The sequence below is a fragment of the Schistocerca serialis genome, chromosome 1, assembly GCF_023864345.2.
Source record: "Schistocerca serialis cubense isolate TAMUIC-IGC-003099 chromosome 1, iqSchSeri2.2, whole genome shotgun sequence".
In the NCBI taxonomy this organism is placed as follows: Eukaryota; Metazoa; Arthropoda; class Insecta; order Orthoptera; family Acrididae; genus Schistocerca; species Schistocerca serialis.
In genome coordinates this window covers 240,330,929-240,353,078 of record NC_064638.1, presented here as the reverse complement: position 1 = coordinate 240,353,078, position 22,150 = coordinate 240,330,929, and the positions used below count along the sequence as shown (strand labels likewise).

Here is a 22,150-nt window from a genome sequence, read left to right as displayed (position 1 = left end):
TTAGGGAAGGATTGGGAAGGAAATCGTCTGTGGCCTTTTGAAGGAACCGTACCGGCAGTTGCCTAAAGCGATCTAGGGAAATTAAGGAAAACCTAAATCAAGATGGCTGACACGGGTTTGAACCGTCGCCCTCCCGAATGCGAGTCCAGTGTGGTCACCACTGTGTCATATCGCTCGGTTTTTAGAGCAGTGCATACTTTTCTGCTATAAAGTGAGTCACAAAGCACACCCGTCTAGCTGCCGCATTCCTGCTTCGCACATTCTTCTCAGATGCTGACAGTACAGCGAATTGTATCCACAATTGCACCACCATCCCCCTACCCACTACAACAACAACGTCTTAGACAGGCCAAAACCAAGGAATTTATCTCTTGGACCACAGTATAATGTTGGACCACAGCATAACAGTCGACCTGGCACATTTTATACATGGGAAAAGTTTCATTTTGAGTGTATTTTAACAAGGAAAGGTGTTCCCTCATGGAACAACACACGGTTACCACAATGCACGTGAGGCCTCGATCGACAGAGGTCTGTACGACTGTGGAAATTCGCAGATACGTATGTCGTACATCAGCATATATCTTCAGTAATATTCATTTTGCAGATACAACGCTGAACCCCTGCAGACATCCTTGGGTCCATGAGTAGATGTCTGTAACATTAATTACTTCGTGGTTTAAAGTTACATACTAGCCAATATTACGATTTCGTGTATTTATATCGCTAAAGTCGTTATTAATACCGACAGGAACGGACTGTAGCTAATTGGCCTGAATGAGCAGTACGCGGAGGTGGCAGCTGCAATGTTAACATTTACAAAAGCTAAAGACGGCGAAGTGGCGATTTCCTGATTTTCTACACAGCTATACTTACATCCTACTTCTATTGTGTTTTGTATAAATTAACAGTGAATACTTATGTAACTATTAACAGTTGCCACAAAACGATATTAAGGCTGTTCTAAGACACTCCATGCATTTAATAATAAAAACGTGATCCAAGTAAGCTGTATTCTTCCAATTTAAACATCTGTGTCATTTTTAAACACGTATCTCAAGCGTTGAGTCTTATTTTACATTGTAATACATCGCAGGTGCATATGTGGCACATTGGGATTTTTGCTTATTGGTGTGACTTCTATTTGTGTATGACGTACAATGTAACTTTCGACATAGCATCAGTCATGTTATTAATTTCTCTCTTAGATAGTTTTGCAAGTGCACAATATAACGCTTATTACACAGAGGAGGGTATCATTTTAACGTTATTTAACCTGATAATTAATTAATGTTCATTTGATAGATGAACTGCATGAATAACATTTAATATTATGTGGCGACACCTGGTAACAGGAGTTCATTTGACTTGCCAATGTCGATGGAAATATCGTACGTAAAGCATAACAATATCTGTCGAGATAGTTGCGATGGAAAAATGTAACTTAAAGAATGTATCAAGAACATGAGAGACGATGTTGTATTGAAATCTGGTCATGATCGGCCGCTGCGTTCTTAGTCTTTGGAATTCAATTTACAAAGTCTGATTTCAGCTGACGAAACTTCAGGTCTCGCATTAGCGTACTGCCAGAGCTCCAACCTACCGATCACAGTAGAGGGCTTCACAAAACTTTTAACAACAGGCTTGTGGATGAGGACAAGGAACACGCAGATCCGTGCAGACGTGTAGTGATGGAACGTAGTCTGCAATGCGGATGGGAGCATTTAACTACACTACTGACCATTAAAATTGCTACACCAAGAAGAAATGCACATGATAAACGGGTATTCATTGGATAGTTATATTATACTAGAACTGACATGTGATTACATTTTCACTCAATTTGGGTGCATAGATCCTGAGAAATCTTTACGCAGAACAACCGCCTCTGACCGTAATAACCGACTTGATACGCCTGGGCATTGAGTCAAACAGAGCTCGGATGGCGTGTGCAGGTACAGCTGCCCATGCAGCTTCAACATGATACCACAGTTCATCAAGAGTAGTGACTGGCGTATTGTGACGAGCCAGTTGCTCGGCCACCATCCAGAAAGGCCCGTACAGAACCTGCAACATGCTGCCGTGCATTATCCTGCTGAAATGTAGGGTTTCGCAGCGATCGAATGAAGGGTAGAACCACGGGTCGTAACACATCTGAAATGTAACGTCCACTGTTCAGAGTGCCGTCAATGCGAACAAGAGGTGACCGAGACGTGTAACCAATGGCACCCCATACCATCAAGCCGGGTGATACGCCAGTATGGCGATGACGAATACACACTTCCAATGTGCGTTCACCGTGATGTCGCCAAAACCGGGAGCGACTATCATGATGCTGTAAACAGAACCTGGATTCAACCGAAAAAATGAGGTTTTGCCATTCGTGCACCCAGGTTTGTCGTTGAGTACACCATCGCAGGCGCCCCTGTCTGTGATGCAGCGTCAATGGTAACCGCAGCCATGGTCTCCGAACTGATAGTCCATACTACTGCAAACGTCGTCGAACTGTTCGTACAGATGCTTGTTGTCTTGCAAACGTCCCCATCTGTTGACTCAGGGATCGAGACGTGGCTGCACGATCCGTTACAGCCATGCGGATAAGATGCCTGTCATCTCGACTGCTAGTGATACGAGGCCGTTGGGATCCAGCACGGCGTTCCGTATTAACCTCCTGAACCCACCGATTCCATATTCTGCTAACAGTCATAGGATCTCGACCAACGCGAGCAGCAATGTCGCGATACGATAAACCGCAATCGCGATAGGCTTCAATCCGACCTTTATGAAAGTCGGAAATGTGATGGTACGCATTTCTCCTCCATACACGAGGCATCACAGCAACGTTTCACCAGGCAACGCCGTTCAACTGCTGTTTGTGTATGAGAATTCGGTTGGAAACTTTCCTCATGTCAGCACGTTGTAGGTGTAGCCACTAACGTCAGCCTTGTGTGAATGCTCTGAAAAGCTAATCATTTGCATATCACAGAATCTTCTTCCTGTCGGTTTAATTTCACGTCTGTAGCACGTCATCTTCGTGGTGTATCAATTTTAATGGCCAGTAGTGTACATTACCGATTAAAGGAGAAGCAATTCAGAGAAGTAATGATCCAACTAGGGTTATGTTCGTCTATAATATTTCGAACTTGCAGTAAATTGCATAGTTTGTGACGCCAGTGTTGTTTCAGTGAGATGGACGGCAAAGCGTACCACGCGTACGTGAAGGGCAAAGAGGAGGCACGCAGAGAATACCATGAGGCGGTGGCGCAGGGTCGCGGTGCAGCACACGTGGCTGTCAGGTAAGTCTCTGGCCCACGTGGTACATAATACCAGCAGTTGTCAACCTGTAATACAGCCTGATGCTGAATTTAAACACGCAACACCGTGTCTAGTCACTTTTTAAATATTTATTTTATTACCGTAAACCAGTTTTCGAGCCTTCTCGGCCTCATCATCAGATGGAGCATGCAGCACATACGTTAAATCTTTAATTTCATAGCGCGGTGCTATGCCTCTCTGATAATAAGATAGGAAATACTTTAAGGTATCGTCACGAATGGTAATTATACGTCAAGTTGTGCTGAGACATGAATTCCATTATCTACTGTAGCAGGATGGTCAATATTGTTATTAGTATTCATCTGACACCTTTCATTTTAACTGCCTGTTGACTACGTATTGGTCACCAGAAATGCGTTGTACAACTCACGTATATTACAAAGATCTCCTCTCAGAAACAGGTCTCTGGATTTTGTGTGCATAGTGTAATTGATGTGTGGGCAAATATGTTGATCTAAAACGCTGTTAATATGAATCTTGGCGGACTTAAATTAAAATGCAGGCTGCCATATGGACACTAAACACAATGCCGCTCATACTGCCCTCGTAAATAATGGAATTCGTTTTTCTCACATTATTGTTACTCATGATGTACATAGTCTAACAGCTTAAATAAGTTTAAACAATTAGTTGTTAAATGGTGAAACCGGAAAAATAGCAGTACTGGGAGCTATGTATACTACCAGTATACAGTCAGACGTAAACAGCTAGTCCCATATAATAAGGATAGTGGTTCACAGAATACTAACGAAAACTACACTCATGCTCATAAATTAAGGATAATTGCAGCACATGGTGCCACACAAAGTGATACAATATAAAACAGGCGCTAATAGTATAGGCACATAGGGAACACACGCGACACAGAACTGTAAGTCCACAGTGATTGGTGATAAGCTGAGAAAACCGTCCCGAAACACATGTGCTGCAAAACCCAAGTACACAGGCGGCACAACGGGTTGGTGGTATACTCTGGATCAGGTGGTCGAGCAGCTGCTGGGGTATAGCCTCCCATACCTGCACCAGTGCCTGTCGGAGCTCCTGAAGTGTCGCAGGGGTTTGAAGACGTGCAGCGATACGTCGACCGAGAGCATCCCAGACGTGCTCAATGGGGTTTAGGTCTGGAGAAGAGGCAGGCCACTCCATTCGCCTGATATCTTCTGTTTAAAGGTACTCAGCCACGATGGGAGCTCGATGGGGTCGTGCGTTATCATCTATCAGGAGGAAGGTGGGACCCACTGCACCCCTGAAGAGGCGGACATACTAGTGCAAAAGTCCTGATACACCTGACCTGTTACAGTTCCTCTGTCAAAGACATACAGGGGTGTACGTGCATCAGTCGTAATCCCATCCCACACCATCAATCTACGACCTACATACAGGTCCCTCTCAAGGGCATTATGGGGTTGGCTTCTAGTTCCTAGTTCACGCCAGGTGAAAACCCGTCGAGAATCACTGTTCAGTCTATACCTGGGCTCGTCCGTGAATATAGCCTGAGACCACTGTTCCAATGACCATGTACTGTGTTCTTGACACCAGGCTTCACGGACTCTCCTGTGACCAGGTGTCAGTGGAAGGCACCTTGCAGATCTCCAGGTGAATAAACCATGTCTGTTCAGTCGTCTGTAGACTGTATGTCTGGAGACAACTGTTCCAGTGGCTGCGGTAAGGTCCAGAGCAAGGCTACCTGCAGTACTCCGTGGCCGTCTGCGGGTACTGATGGTGAGATATCGGACTTCTAGTGGTGTTGTACACTGTGGACGTCCCGTACTGTAATGCCTGGACACGTTTCGTGTCTCCTGGAATCGTTGCCGTATTCTTCAGATCATACTTTGTGACACACGGAGGGCCTGTGCTACGACCTGCTGTATTTGACCAGCCTCCAGTCGCCCTAGTATTCTACCCCTCATAACGTCATCAATATATGTTCTTTGAGCTATTTTCAGCACACAGTCACCATTAGCACGTCTGTAAATGTCTGCACACTTACTCGCTGCTCCGTACTCTGACATGCACCAACACACCTCTGCGTGTGTGGACTGCTGCCAGCGGTACCGTGCGACGACCGCAAGTCAAATGCACCGCATGGTCATACCCCGAGGTGATTTAAACCCGCAAATCACACAACAGAGCGTTGTTTCACCATGTATCAGGATTATCCTTAATTTATGAGCATGAGTGTATATAATGCAACAGCAGCAGTTGTTGGACTGTTACTGCGAAGCAAACAAGCCAAGCATACACTGAACTTATCACCGATTTTTGCTTTATTTGCTTGATGTAGAACATACTTATAAGTAACAAATGTTTTTAAAGAAGAGTCGGCTTCTCATACCTTTTCCAGAATGAAAATCAAAAACCAAATTTAAAACCATACTAGAGTGCAACTCGCCAAGCAGCGGCATTAAAGGCAGCCAGCTAAAACGGCATTCTAGAAATTTGCCCGTCTCCTTTCTTAAATTTGTTTTCTTTATCCTTTATTTTTCGCTGATTACTCGTATGATGATCTTTCAGTCATCCTTAGCGGTTATGAAATGCTAATCAACTATTAGTGCAGCTTCATACCGATTCGTGTCGGAATACGTCGAGAAACAAGCGTTCATTTAATCAAGATCCATTTTTATAACACGATTATATCTTTTCACGAATGTAATACTCAAAGTCAAAAGTCCCACACTCAAGAAATGAGGGAGCAAATTGGGGATTGCACCGCCTTTCATGGCAATCTCCTAGTCGAGATGGTTTGCCATTACATTCTTCCGATCTGTTACGAAGTGTCAATCGTGTTTCTGTGACGTGTGGATGACTATGACGAGTGTGTGAACCGTGCCGTGTTGAAGTTAGAGTGAACAGTCAAGATCCCAATACCATTCGTTTATTAACCGATTTCGGCATTTGTAAATTCCATCTTCAAAATTTTTGGCCCTGCAAAGGTAGGAATAGCACAGTCACACACAGTATTACTTGTGTTACACGTGGCTTTAAAATAAGATACAAAAAAGGTCTAGTGAAAATTACAGACAGTACATACAGTATATGGAGTGATACAAATAAAGAAGGCCACAGCGTTTGCCCCTATGGCCTGTGCTTGCGGTTCTCGGTAATTTCGTGATACCATATATGTGCCTAACATACGATGACAAGCAGATAGAAGAAGTGGGCAGTGTTAAATTCTTGGGATTACAGTTGATAATAAATTCAGTTGGGTGGAGCACACCACAGAACTGCTGAAGCGTCTTAACAAATCTGTATTTGCAATGCGAATTGTGTCAGACATAGGGGATATAAAAATGAAAAAGCTGGCATACTATGCTTACTTTCATTCCATAATGTCATATGGGATTATTTTTTGGGGCAATTTATCAAGCCAAGCTAAAGTTTTCCGGGCACAAAAATGCGCAGTAAGAGTTATATGTGGTGTGAACTCAAGAACATCTTGCAGAAGCCTGTTTAGGGAACTAGGGATACTAACTACTGCTTCCCAATATATTTATTCCTTAATGAAATTTGACATTAGAAATATATCACTTTTTCAAACAAAAAGCTCAATTCGTGGAATCAGTACTAGAAATAGGAATAATCTTCACAAGGATTTAATGTCAATAGTCTTGTACAAAAAGGTGTGCATTATTCAGGAACACACATTTTCAATAACTTGCCAGCAGCCATAAAAAGCATAACAGCCAATGAAATTCAGTTTAAGAGAAGCTTGAAGGATTTATTGGTGGCCAACTCCTTCTACTCCATTGATTTATTTCTCAGTAAAACCAACTGATTTGTGTATATATATTTCAGTGCAGTAATGTGTTCATTGTAAATAAGTGTGTGTGTGTGTGTGTGTGTGTGTGTGTGTGTGTGTGTGTAAGTACAATCTAACTTCAGCACCAGTTCAGTGCAGTAATGTGTTCATTGTAAATAAGTATTTAGTAGTTGTATTAAAAGTTTATTACCTTACAAGCAAATAAAAAACTTTTTTATTTTAAATTCAATGCATTAGTATTTGTAAAATGATTCTTTCATATAGCTTTGATTAAAAAATGACGACCATGCCACTTGGGACCTGTGGAATGGTACATTAGCTTATTTGTTTGAGTTGTAAATATTTGTCATGTTGTTTTTCTGACACGTTCTACATCCTGGAGGACCTCCTCACTACGGATGAATTGGAATGAAAGTAAATCTAATCTAATCTAACCATGATCGTACACTGACTCTGACAGTAGAGTCACGTGTTAAATAGTGTGCAATTCGCGCGCTGACTGTGGCTCACGTCATCACCAGCCAATGGCAAACGTTTCACAACAGCTGTATGAAATTTCCACAGGGTAAGTAGCCTGCGTACGAGTACATAAGATGTCAAACATTATCAAGCATAAGGCAAGTAGTCATTTACGTTCAAACAAAATAAAATAAACAAACTTATAAAACAACAAAAGAAGCAATGTAAGCTATTGACATTGGTGTGAAACATGAACACATCGTTCTTACCAATATTTTGTCGATACGAATAAAACGAGAGAGTGGTAATTATATGCATATAGATATGGCCGGTATTACACTATCAAATGTCTTTGTCAAAGATTTGATCAAAGATGTGATCAAATATTCGTCAAATACATTTGGCAAAGATCTTTGACGTGGCGCTAAAAAGGGGTATTACACTGCCATCAAATTTTTCGTCAAAGTTCAAGATGGCTGACAGCAACAAACTTGTTATTAATTGCAGCAGTTGTTTGTGCCACAATTACACTGTGTGCACATGTGAAAGAGAAGCGGGGGAAAGAAAGGAAACGTACCTCGGTGAAGCTGTGGGTTTTACGACGACAAAATAAAAGCATTCAACAATACTTGTTACATGAGCTTATAGTGGAGGACGTCAAGTCATGCATCAATTACTTACGAATGGATGAGCATACATTTCAGTATGTGCTCAGTGAAGTGTTTCCTCATATCACAAAGCACAATACTCACTAAAGAAGTGCTATATCTGCAGAAGACAGGCTCACTGTAACACTCCCATTCCTTGCTACAGGAGAGGGTTAGGTTAGGTTAGGTTAGGTCAGGTCAGGTCTCCAGTCTACTTAATCTATTTTTGTATTTTGGGTGCTTTTCACGTTGTAAAGCGCCTCATCAGCTTCATACATCTCTATTAATTTTGTAGTTGTCGGTACAAAACAATTGTATTTGCCAGCAATGTTTACAAAAACACTACAGACGACAGAACGCTGCAGGGTTACCACGTGGTAACATGTCACATTTCAGTGAACGGAAGACAAGCGACTTCTTTGATCAAATCTACAGTGAGGCCCTAGATTTGATCAAATATCGGACGACGTTTGACAAAGTTCCCTATTAAACCATCAAATATGTTTACAAAGATTTTTGACAAAGACATTCGACAAAGAAATTTGATAGTGTAATACCAGCCTGTGATATAAAGAGTTAATGAGAGGTAAAAGTACATTAAAAAAACATAACCATCAAAATATATACACGCCATTGTGGATTTACAAGGGAGTGCTCTCTTGTAAGAATTTAAAAACGACGCCGTTTCCTAGACAACATGAAGGTTAATATGGCCGCCGTGATAAAATAAAAGTGTGCGCTGAAAAAGCCGCCGTGGTCATGGTAACGTAACGGCCGAAGTGGCAGTCGAGAAACCAAAGAAGTACGCGATGGGACGCCGACTGCGATCAAGGTATCGATTCAGGCCGTCTTGGCTTTGTGTTGTTATGGATGGAGGTCGTGTGGCGGCACATAGCCGACTCCTCTCGAAAGGCACAAGGGGGCCACAAGCTTAATGCCCCCATCCGACGGAAGGATCATTTAGAGCAGTGTCACAGGACCCGACTCCATGACTCACTGCAGAGAGGTTTGGAATTTTATCAAGGACATTGGCGCGAGGAAAGGTAATTAGGAACTCAACGCGACCAGCCCTCTCCACCGTTATCTCAAGGCGAAGAGAAAATTGTCAAACCACATGGCGGATAGTACTAGGAACAGAAGTAGTCTGCACTGTCTATAAATTAACCTTACTTTGGCACACAGAGATGCAAACTATGCAGCCAAAATGTATTTCGTCACCTTCCCTGTGCACTAAAAGTGTTGACAAATAATGAAAACTTTTAAGAACAAACTGTAATCATTTCTGCATGATAACGGCTACTTTGCAGTTAGTTTTCTGAGCAGGCAGTATCTATGTGGTTGAGGTACTTCAATTAAATTGTGTCGTAGATTAAGATAAGATCAAGAAGTAGAGTTTTGTAAATGGCAAAGTTGTAGTCATGTTTCCTCAGAGGAAATCCGTCTTAATTGTGAAACTACCGACACCTTCTACATCACCGCAATATGTCGCCATTGTTATCCATGGAACATGTAAAAAAAGCAATACAGAATTAAAAATGCCAAACAAGTAACTTTGTAATAGTGCATGCAGAACGTTGCGTAATTTAGTCGACATTCGCACATAAACTTCTCTGAACGATGATCTGAAACTTACTTACCATTGCAGCGCGCGAGACTCTAACGTGGTGCAGGTGTCTGTGAATGTGGAGGCCCAAACAAAGGTGACCTTTAACCTGACGTACGAGCAGCTGTTGGAACGGGAGGCGGGCGCCTACCACCTGCGCATCAACCTCAACCCTGGACAGGTGCGCAGCCCTTCTCAGTCACGTCCCTGCTTATTATGCATCTGATGTCTCTACTCCGATTCTGCATTGTTTTCTTGTTTTATTTATTTATTGAATTACTTAACGTGGCAATATTAGGACATGGAGATCCACAGAAATTTATTCACTGGGGAAGAGGATAGGGGAGATGCGGAATACTCTAAAAGTGCCAACAAACTTAAGTTATGCAGCATCAGGTAAGGCTATAGTACTGACCCACCTAATGCTACAGCTGGCTAGACAAGAAGTGTAGCGGACTCACGGAAAATCACTTCTATTTATCGTAATATGTGAGCATTCTGTAACGAATAAAAGCTCTCCGGACTTCTGGAAGGAGCAAATGTCCCCTCTTGCCCTTGTGGACAGCAATACACAATCTGATAAAAAGTATACCAACACCCCTCTGTAGTGCGGAATTGACCACTAGACGTAACCTAAAGGTGGATCCCCCATTAAAAAACTAGTTGGGGATTATAATATTGTCAGTAAACGGCCCATTGCAGGATGCATTGCAGCGTGCAGAATCAAACAGTGGACCCCACATCAGATGGCGGCAGCTCATAGCGGTTACTTGTGCACGCTGAGGTGATGATGGGCAGTTGCTGAGTTTGCCTGCAAGGCGATGGCGACTGGGCAGCTAGATGGCCCAAGCATTAAATGCAGGCCGCCAAGGAAGTTGGCCCACTGTGGATGGAAATTAGACTAGTGCAGATAACAGAGGTGGAGTTGTGGTGCAACATGCCTCCATTCCATGGAAGATCTGGTCCATCTGATCGTAGACCATTACATCTCAGGAAAAGGTCTCGACGACACATAATTTGACAACTGTGCACCATGCATTTTCATTCTCCTGATACTAATCCAGCGTGAAACACAATGTGGCGTCTGGTGGCAGCAGCTCTATGAACTCCCATTTCTGGACGTTTAATGACGTAGACCTCCCCTCACAGCTAGCAACTGACGATGACAGATACTGCCTGCCTATATTGGTTAGTATTCTTACAAACTTGGTCCACCATGGTTTCCCTAAAGACAGCTCTTCTCTCTCGTAAGTCACAATACAACCTAGGCCCAAGGCATGGCCATTGAGCAACCATGACATCATTCGCTTGGAGTGGCTTATGCAGAAACACCTAACAGGCTCCTGTACCGTTTCTTACATCATTTTGTTATGCCATCTCCAGAGTCAGTCATGTGGTTGTTCTGTTGGAAGAGGTGGAGTTGTGGTGCAACATGCCTCCATTCCATGGAAGATCTGGTCCATCTGATCGTAGACCATTACATCTCAGGAAAAGGTCTCGACGACACATAATTTGACAACTGTGCACCATGCATTTTCATTCTCCTGATACTAATCCAGCGTGAAACACAATGTTCAGTGGCTGATTACTTAACTAAGTTTTGCTTCGTAAGGTTGACCTGATCAATTCGAAACTGGTGCTCAGGGAGTTTAGGTGAGTGGGTGGTTTTCAGTCTAAAATAGATATAGGCTGCACAAAGCAGAGTTGAGGCCACACCAGTGCCTGAAACTGAGACACTCACCATTACACCTCTGCAACATCGATTACTACGATATTACTGCACGTGGTGGTGCTGCGCAGTAATGTGCCCGCTTTGAGTTACTTTAAGCTCGCCGACTGTGTAGAAAAAGATGAGTTCCGAGCAGTCATTGAGACAGGTTAGGTTCTGGCTTGGGAGCACTTACGCCGGTTTATCTGGCTAGTACAACAAAGGTTGTATCACATTTAGAATGATGGTGACATTTGTGATGGCCTTGAAATGAAACGTTGGTCCTAAGATGTCACAAGTTGCGCTGTTAATTAACAAACTGCTGCACTGCAGCTCCAGTCGTATCGCTTCCCCACACTGACCTTGCTTGTAGCGACTCGCAACAACCATTTGCATGTAATGTATCTGATGTTACAACGCTCTTTGAAAATATGTTATGGGGTGCCAGGATATCCTGTGACTATCTTCTATTTCTGCTCTCCAAGGCTCCATAGGAATAATTGCATCTCGTATGCCTCTAAGTCGGTATGAACCACGAGGGTCAGGCACATCTTTAAGACAAAGACAAAGACAGACTTTATCCACTGATATGAGCACTCAATTCTTCACGTCTTTGCAAATTTACATTACTTCATTTGTTTGTATTTGTACATATTTCCCCAAGCCCTCCTATTTTATCAGGTTGGGATGAGCTGTACTACATTTGTACTAGCTACTGGAATCTGGACCAGCACATAGAGTCGAGCACTGTCTATGTCGACTCCTACCGTTATGGGATCATAAAATAATTGTAGGATATTGTTTATTCAGCCTGGCGATGAATTACAACCCAGCTGGTAGTTGCTTCTGGTCGTTCTGTAGGTGGTCTAGAAGCACTTCAGGAGGTAACAGTGTAGGGCTCAACTGCCCATGCACTGCATGGTCTATGACCTCCTGCAGCCACTTTACCACCACACGAGATGCTGTCAGCTAGTGATCAGAAAAGTCTCGCTACTGCTACCCTAGTGTCAGGCATACCTAACCGTTTTCGTATAACATTCACATCATGATTCACCATGCTAATGGCCGTTTTCATATGGCCTGTCAAGTCTACTATTAGCTTTCACAGCATTCGAGTGTTGGTCAGTACATTCCAAAATTCTCAAGTTCATAGTACACCACTGAGTCACAACTGTAGTACCATTCAGTCCCATATGCCATTGGTATCTATGATCCCGAATATCGTTTCTAATAACCTACCTGAACTTCCAAAAACTCTCTCTTAGCTCCCTGCAACATACATGGCACCAAATCGACCGCTTGCAGTAACTGTTCATACAGACTTTCGTGGGAGAGACATAAGTCTTGATACTCTCCCTGCACTTCTTTCAACACCCCCCCCCCCCTCCCACTCCTTCTGCTTAGCCTCAAGGGGCAGTTCCGAGAACGCCACCTCCAGCCTCCGTATTTCGTTTCTCACTTTCCACACATGGTATGCAAATTTTAGCACCAAAAGTGGCTGGTTAGCAATGCATCTGACCTTCCTCGTTGAAGAGGTACAGCAGTACCAGAACTATGATACGCATCATGGTCGTCCTTGTTGGTGACGCTACCAGAAGAAGGAAGCTGTTATCATGCTCCCTTTCCTTTCCAGCTGATCCATTGTCTGTGATCCACACCCAAAAATACAGCATAATTCACATGGAAACAACTCTCATTGTGTCAACATACACCTTACTTATCAGTTAATTAAAACACAAACTTACCTCATTCTTACTAATCAAAGTGAACAAATTTCCAGCTACCTACATTAACAAAACTATATCCGAAGCAGAAAAAGATGAAAATTACATAAACAAGATACAATAATTAGTAATAATTCCTTTAATCCCACTCTTCCTACACACATAGCTATAACCGATGAAGACTCTAAACTAACATCTCAAGCAAAATTCCTATTTGGTACATGAAAACGTGATGTAAATCCCCTTCACAGAGACTGCATTTGAAGTAAAACATGCTAGCCTACCACTTACTTCCGAAACTTGAATGCTTATGGCATTTCTTGGTCAGCTTGTGTAAGTATTCCAGGCTCCCTATTTTTCCTTTTATGCCCTCTATTCTTCTTATGGAATGGTGACTCTACCTGCGGCAACTAATTCAGTACGTCTTGAAGGACGACGAAGGAGCTCCACCTGCATAACAGTTTTACTCGTATCCAATGTAACTTTCACCAGCGATGTAATTTCAGCAACTTGGTACAGGCCCTTCGAACACAGTTCGACTGGCTTGTCCTTTGCGAGGTATGAATCGGAAACAGCTTCCCTCAGTCGGAACAACGCCCCACTGAGTTCCACCGGTGCACTGCTGAAGATCAGTTTTTGCACGATATTTTCACCAGAAATCCAACCCTAGAATCGCGCAGCACCCTTCATCTACATGGGACAAAACTTTCATACTCTCGCAACTGTTTTGCTCCAATATGAATACGTAACATTGCTGATACAGTGATTCTGCATCATTATCCCCTACGCCTCGGACCCATATTGTGGAGGATTTATGCTCTCTATCGATTATTACGCCAATTAAACAGCACTCCACTCCTATATACATTTTCGTAGCGTCGACAGTTACTGGGAACAGCGTCCCGTTGGTGTTTCATAACTGATTACCTGTAATTCGTCTTCGCGCATTTTGCCTCTTACTTCCACAATTCTGCTCTTGGTGCCAATGCACTCCACACTTTGTACAGTATCGAACACGATATTGCCTCTGAATATGATACAAACTTCAAACGGATAGCAAATGGTTCAAATGGCTCTGAGCACTATGCGACTTAACTTCTGAGGTCATCAGTCGCCTAGAACTTAGAACTAATTAAACCTAACTAACCTAAGGACATCACACACATCCATGCCCGAGGCAGGATTCGAACCTGCGACCGTAGCGGTCGCTCGGTTCCAGACTGTAGCGCCTAGAACCGCACGGCCACTCCGGCCGGCCAAACGGATAACACCGTAAATCAGTGGAGAAAACATATCCTTTATTACGTATTCTTGTTACTATGTCAGTCTCTTCACCCTAAATTTGAATCCCGCATTTCGATCTTTCTTTTATTACCGTCGTTGCTTCTTCGTTGTATAAACTGAACAGTGGGGGCGAAAGACTAAATCCCAGTATTACATCCATTTTAATCCGTGCATTTCCATCTTTGTTTCCCACTCTTATTATTCCCTTTTGGCTGTTGTACATATTGTAGATTACCCGCCTTTCTCTATAGCTTAACCCTATTTTTCTCAGAGTTTCAAATCTATTGCCCCATTTCACATTGTCGAATGCTTTTTCCAGGTCGACAAATCATATAAATGTCTTCATTTTTCTTCAGTCTTGGTTCCATTATCAAACGCAACGTCAGAACTGCCTCTGTGGTGTCTTAACGTTCCCTAAAACCCGTCTCATCGTCATCCAACAGAGTCTTAATTTTCTTTTCCATTCCTCTGTATATTATTCTTGTCACCAACTTGGATGTGTGGGGCGTTTTGCTGATTGTGCGATAATTCTTGCACTTGTCGGCTCTTGCAATCTTCTGAATTATGTGGATGATGTTTTTCCATGTCTGATAGTATATCGCCACTTTCATACATTCTACACACCGAAGGTCTGATAGTATATCGGCGCTTTCACACATTCTACACAGCGGTGTAAATGGTCGTTTTGTTTCCACTTCTCAGATGATTTTAAAAATTCAGATGGAATGTTATTTATCCCTTCCGCCTTACTCGACCTTAAGTCGTCCATAGCTCTTTTAAATTTTGATTCTAATAATGGATACCCTATCTCTTCTATATCGACTCCTCTTTCTTCTACTGTTATGTCATCAGCCAGAACTTCCCCTTCATAGAGGACTTCAAGATACTCTTTTCACCTATCCGCTCTCTCCTCTACTTTTAACAGTGGAATTCCCATAGCACTCTTAATGTTATCACCCTTGATTTTAAGTTCACCGAAGGTTACTTTGACTTTTCTGTATGAGTCCTTCCGACAATCATTTCTTTCTTCATTCCTTCACTTCTTTCATGCAGCCATTTCGTCTTGGTTTCCCTGCACTTCCTATTTATTATATTTCTAAGTGACTTATACTTCTAGGTTCGTGAATTTCCCTGAACATATTTGTATTTCTTTCGTCTATCAACTGAAGTATTTCTTCTATTACCCATGGTTTCTACGCAGCTAGCTTCTTTGTACCTACGTTACTCTTTCCACCTTCCGTGATTGCCCTTCTCAGAGATGTCCATGCCTTTTCAACTTAACTGCCACCTGAGCTATCCTTACCGCAGTATCTATAACCTCAGAGAACTTCAAGCGTATCTCTTCATTCCGTATCACTACTGTGGTCCTCTCCTTTATGTATTGACTCTTCCTGACTAATGTCTTCAACTTCAGCCTACTCTTCATCACTACTACATTATGATTTGTGTCTATATTTGCTCCTGAGCACGCCTTACAATCCAGCATCTGATTTCGAAATCTCCTTGTGACCAAGATTTAATCCAACTGAAATCTTCCCGTATCTCTCTGTCTGTTCCAAGAATACCTCCTATTCTTGTGATTCTTGAACAGAGTATTCGCTATTACTAGCTGAAGTTTATGGGAAAACTTAATTAGTCTTTCTCCACTCTCATTGCTAGTACCAAGCTCTCCCGTAACGGTCTCTTCTACTCCTTCCCCTACAACCGCATTACAGTCTCCCATGACTATTAGATTGTCATTTCCCTTCACATTTGAATTACTCGTTGAATATTTTCGTGTACTTTCTCTAAATCTTTATATTCGGATTGCGACGTCGACATGTGTACCAGAACTATTGTTGTCGGTGTTGGTTTGCTGTCGAGTCTGATGACAACATCCGTACCACTGAAGTGTTTACATTAACTTACTCTCTACCCTACCTTTCTATTCATAACTGATCTTACTCCAGTCATAATATTTTCTGCTACTGTTGATGTTACCCTATACTCGTCTGACACGAAATCCTTGTATTCTTTCCATTTCACTTCACAGACCCCCACTGTATCTGCTTTGAGCCTTAGGATTTCCCTTTTCATATTTTCTAGGTTCCCTGTCACTTTCAAACTTCAGACATTCCACGCAGCCACTCGAAGTACCATGTCCTTCCGCTGGTTATTCAATCTTTTTCTAATGGTGAACTCCCCTCCGCAGCCCCCTCGCGGAGATCCGCATGGAGGAAACTTTTGCCAATGGAGAGACCATCATAACACTTTATCAGTTACAAGCCACGTTTCCTTAGTATACAAATTATGTGTTTTCAATGTAGTGGTGTCTGTTACCTTCTACGTCCTCATGCCTTTGATAATTGGTGGTTCTTCCGCGTTTAGGGACAGTTTCCCATTGCAAGGGCAAGAGACTGCCCTGAATTTCTGTCCGCTCCTCCGCCCTCTTTTAGAATGCCATCGGCAGAATGAGGATGACTTCTTATTCCGGAAGTTTAAGGCCGCGAAAGCTGAATATATTTATTCGAAATTGATGGGGTTGGTGGTTCTTACCCCTGACCGAGAACATTCTGTTTACTAATCAGAGTTATATATAACATCCATGTCCACATATCTTCACTTTCAGAGACTGGGCATGACACCTGTTCCTTATTCATGTCATCTCTTCTTGGGTTTTCTTGTACCATGTAGCACATACATTATGGTTCGTAGTTATAGTCGCCAGCCTAACATTTCTTCCACGCGATGCTTTCATTTAACTCTACGTTCATCTGTTACAATGTTTATCGATTCAACTTTAAACTCTTTTCTGATATCCATTTTTTAAAATTCTATCTGTATTTGTGCATCGTTTTATGGCTCTTAGAAATCTTATTTAATATGCTTGAATTCATTTCCTCTGCTGTTTGGAGAATGACCAGGTCTCACTGCCGTAGAGATGTACTGTAGATTTCACTAAATATCAATTTTAATTTCTTTCCTGCACCTGTTATCGAAAGTTCTGTTTACAGAGTCACGAGTATACTGGATTCTAGCAAGTTTCTTCATCTACCTCTTGGTCCTACAGAAAACTTAGATGATTTGGAAAATAGTTACCTCTTCGCTTGTTCTGTTATCTTGTCATAAATTACAATTTTTAATCGATCGTATTCACCGCTTCTAAATGTGGTGACTTTAGTCTTATGGACAGATATCTTCGTTTTACGTTCTTTGCCCAGTAATCTCAGCTTGTGGATAGTGGTTTCCAACAGGTAATTGACGCAGCAAAAGCCAATAAACAAGTGCTTATTCGTGTTTCGGTTAATATTTATAATCCAAAGTGAACATCTACAGGGTGTTACAAAAAGGTACGGCCAAACTTTCAGGAAACATTCCTCACACACAAATAAAGAAAAGATGTTATGTGGACACGTGTCCCGAAACGCTTAATTTCCATGTTAGAGCTCATTTTAGTTTCGTCAGTATGTACTGTACTTCCTCGATTCACCGCCAGTTGGCCCAATTGAAGGAAGGTAATGTTGACTTCGGTGCTTGTGTTGACATGTGACTCATTGCTCTAGAGTACTAGCAGCAAGCACATCAGTACGTAGCATCAGCAGGTTAGCGTTCATCAAGAACGTGGTTTTGCAGTCAGTGCAATGTTTACAAATGCGGAGTTGGCAGATGCCCATTTGATGTATGGATTAGCACGGGGCAATAGCCGTGGCGCGGTACGTTTGTATCGAGACAGATTTCCAGAACGAAGGTGTCCCGACAGGAAGACGTTCGAATCGATTGATAGGTGTCTTAGGGGGCACGGAACACTCCAGCCTATGACTCGCGACTTTGGAAGACCTAGAACGACGAGGACACCTGCAATGGACGAGGCAATTCTTCGTGCAGTTGACGATAACCCTAATGTCAGCGTCAGAGAAGTTGCTGCTGTACAAGGTAACGTTGACCACGTCACTGTATGGAGAGTGCTACGGGAGAACCGGTTGTCTCCGTACCATGTACAGCGTGTGCAGGCACTATCAGCAGCTGATAGGCCTCCACGGGTACACTTCTGCGAATGGTTCATCCAACAATATGTCAATCCTCATTTCAGCGCAAATGTTCTCTTTACGGATGAGGCGTCATTCCAACGTGATCAAATTGTAAATTTTCACAATCAACATATGTGGGCTGAAGAGAATCCGCACGCAATTGTGCAATCACGTCATCAACACAGATTTTCTGTGAACGTTTGGGCAGGCATTGTTGGTGTTGTCTTGATTGGGCCCCATGTTCTTCCACCTACGCTCAATGGAGCACGTTATCATGATTTCATACGGGATACTCTACCTGTGCTGCTAGAACATGTGCCTTTACAAGTACGACACAACATGTGGCCATGCAAGATGGAGCTCCTGCACATTTCAGTCGAAGTGTTCGTACGCTTCTCAACAACAGATTCGGTGACCGATGGATTGGTAGAGGGGGACCAATTCCATGGCCTCCAAGCTCTCCTGACCTCAACGCTCTTGACTTTCATTTATGGTGGCATTTGAAAGCTCTTGTCTACGCAACCCCCTGTACCAAATGTAGAGACTCTTCGTGCTCGTATTGTGGATGGCTGTGATACAATACGCCATTCTCCAGGGCTGCATCAGCGTATCAGGGATTCCATGCGACGGAGGGTGGATGCATGTATCCTCGCTAACGGAGGACATTTTGAACATTTCGTGTAACAAAGTGTTTGAAGTCACGCTGGTACGTTCTGTTGCTGTGTGTTTCCATTCATGATTAATGTGATTTGAAGAGAAGTAATAAAATGAGCTCTAACATGGAAAGTAAGTGTTTCCGGACACATGTCCACATAACATATTTTCTTTCTTTGTTTGTGAGGAATGTTGCCTGAAAGTTTGGCCGTACCTTTTTGTAACACCCTGTATATGTAGAACACCGGGCGAAGTGTTATACTTGCGTTTAACCTCCTGATTTACGTCGAGTTTATCAAACGCTTTTGACCCCGTTTCACTTTTGTTGACTATTTCGGTATATATATTTCAGTACGACAAGTAGTATCAATGCTCTGGTTAAGTACACCCTATACGTTTCCGCCAGTATTCCAATGTCATTCGGCCCGCAGTGCCCATGAAACGTAGACCACGCTTTCTGTTTTCTGTCTGTCCTTTCATGTGCTCATCCGCGGGCCGAGCTACAGTTTGTAAGTGAACGGTGTACTGCAGGCTGCTTGTCGCGCGGCGACCTGCCTCAAGAGTGGTCCGGCTTGTAACGTGCTGTCCCCGGTTGCAGGTGGTGAGGGACCTGTCAGTGGAGGTGCGCGTGGAGGAACAGGCTCCCCTGCGGCTGGTGCAAGTACCCAGCATGCGGAGTGACAACGAGATCACGGACGAGCCGGACGATACCAGTAAGTGGCGCACCGCGCCTTACGACTGTGTGACCAACTGAACTATGAACATTGGATGCTACACTCGAAAATTTCTTTTTGTGAAGCAACAATTTGGATAAATATCATTCGCACAATACCGAAGACAGCAAGGGCAGGTAAGTGCAAGAACTGTCACATATTCAGCTTGAGACTGTATGCATCTATGTTGCTGGCAATAGTAATATACAGAAAAATTGAAAAGAAAACTGAAAACGAACAGTGTGGCCTTTGGAAAGATGTAGGCAGCACACTACGTATGCTTAGGTGGCGAGTGTTCATCAAACACAACTGTTCCGTCAGGAATGCCCCAGGCAATACTGGTAGGAGCGCTCCTATTCTCCATATACATAAATGATCTGACGGACAGGATGAGAATCAATTTACGGATCTTTGCCGATGACACTGTCGAGTACGGGTAAGTTCTCTCGTTGAGTGACTGTAGGAGGACACAAGATGACTTAGGCAGTTCAGTTCTTGGGACGAATGGCAGTTTGCTGTACATGTAGAAGAACGTAACTTAATGTGGATGAGTAGGGACAATAATCCTGTAACGTTCTAATACAGCTTTAATAGGGTGCTGCTTGAGATACATCGATTAAATATCTGGGCGTAACGTTGCAAAGTGATATGAAGTGGAATAAGCACGTCAGGTTGGTAGTAGGAAAGGCAAATCCTCGACTTCATTTAACTGTGAAAATTTTGGGAAGTGTAGCTCATCCACAAAGGAGACGGTGTATATAACGCCAGAGCGACCGATTCCTGACTACGGTTAAGAGTGTTTCGGATCCCCACCAGGTCGGATTAAAGGAAGACATCGAAGCAATTCAGAGGTGTGCCGCCTGATTTATTACTGACGTCTTCGATCAGCCCTTTTACGTTACGAAGATACTTCGTGAACTCAAATGGGAATTCCTGGAGGGAAGACGACGCTCTTTTCGCGAGGCACTAGAAGCCTCATTTGAGGCTGTAAGAACCACGAAGAAAAATGGGAGAAATTAGGGGTCCTATGGAAGCTTTTAGACTGCAATTTATCCATCGCTCCATTTACGAGTGGAACAAGAATGGGAATGACACCTAGTGGTACTAGATACCGTCCGCCATGCACCACGCCATGGTTTGCGGAGTTTGTATGGAGATGTAGACGTAGATGTAGAGACAGTTCTGACGTTGCACTTGATAAATGAAGAAAGACTTAAGAAAAATCAAAACACATTCGTAGAACTGATCGATGTGGAGACAGAGAAATGCAAATTCATTGAAAAATTGGTGGAAGCTATAGGAAAATACAGATAACATACAATATGTACAAAAATCAAGAGGGAAGAAAAGAGAACGGAGGACAAGAACGAAGAATTCGAATCAAAAATAGAACAAGACAGAGGTGCAGTCTTCACCCTATATCGTTCAGTCTATACATCGAAGAAGCAATGATTAAATAAAAGGAAGATCCATGTTTTGGATTAAAATTCAGGATATAAATGACGATGCTATTATTAGTGAAAATGAGGAAGAATTACAGTACATGTTAAATAAAGTGAAGAATCTAATAACCACATACTGTGGATTTAGAGTAATCCGAAGGAAAACGAAAGAAATGAGGAGTAACAGAAATGAGGTAACCACGAAACCCAACATCGAAGCCGTGAACTAATGAGAACATGAAGTGAAGAAATTCTGCTACCTTGATAACAAATGACGGACGAAGCAAGGAGGCATAAAAAGGAGACTAGCATCGGTAAAGAAGCCACTCCGGCCAAAATAAATCTAATAATATCGGCCTTAATATGAGGAAGAAGTTATTGAAACTGTACGTTTTGAGTATAGCGTTGTATGGAAGTGAATCATGGACTGTTGTAAAATTGGAAAACAAAAGCGTCGAAGCGTTTGAGACGTGGTGTTGAACAAAGATTCTGAAAGTCAAGTGGACTGATCAGATAAGAAACGAAGAAGCTCTCCACACAATCGGCCAGATAAGGAACACGTGGAAGTAAGTGTCAGGATGATAAGACATGTGTTAAGAATAGGGTATGTGTTAAGAACAATTTCCATGGCGCTTGAGGGAGCTGTGAACGATAAAAACTGCGCAGCAAATGCATGATGACTTCAGGACAAGTGCTACTCTGAAATGAAGAAGAGAGACACCACACGCCTGCAAATGAATTCCTTCTCCAACAGGAAGGGGCATTGGTGTGTGGTGTTTGTAGGGTACAGAAATCAGTAGGCCACATGTTGAC

General features: G+C 42.8%; 1 protein-coding gene across 1 annotated transcript in view; it reads left to right on the top strand.

Annotated features, from left to right (window-relative positions):
• Window positions 1-22,150, top strand: part of LOC126466722 (inter-alpha-trypsin inhibitor heavy chain H4-like) — a 210,487-nt gene that overhangs the window by 53,305 nt on the left and 135,032 nt on the right. The window contains exons 3-5 of the mRNA XM_050096404.1: window positions 3,186-3,296; window positions 9,848-9,986; window positions 19,781-19,895. Coding sequence (XP_049952361.1) covers window positions 3,186-3,296; window positions 9,848-9,986; window positions 19,781-19,895 — 365 coding nt within the window. The remainder of the gene's footprint in view (window positions 1-3,185; window positions 3,297-9,847; window positions 9,987-19,780; window positions 19,896-22,150) is intronic.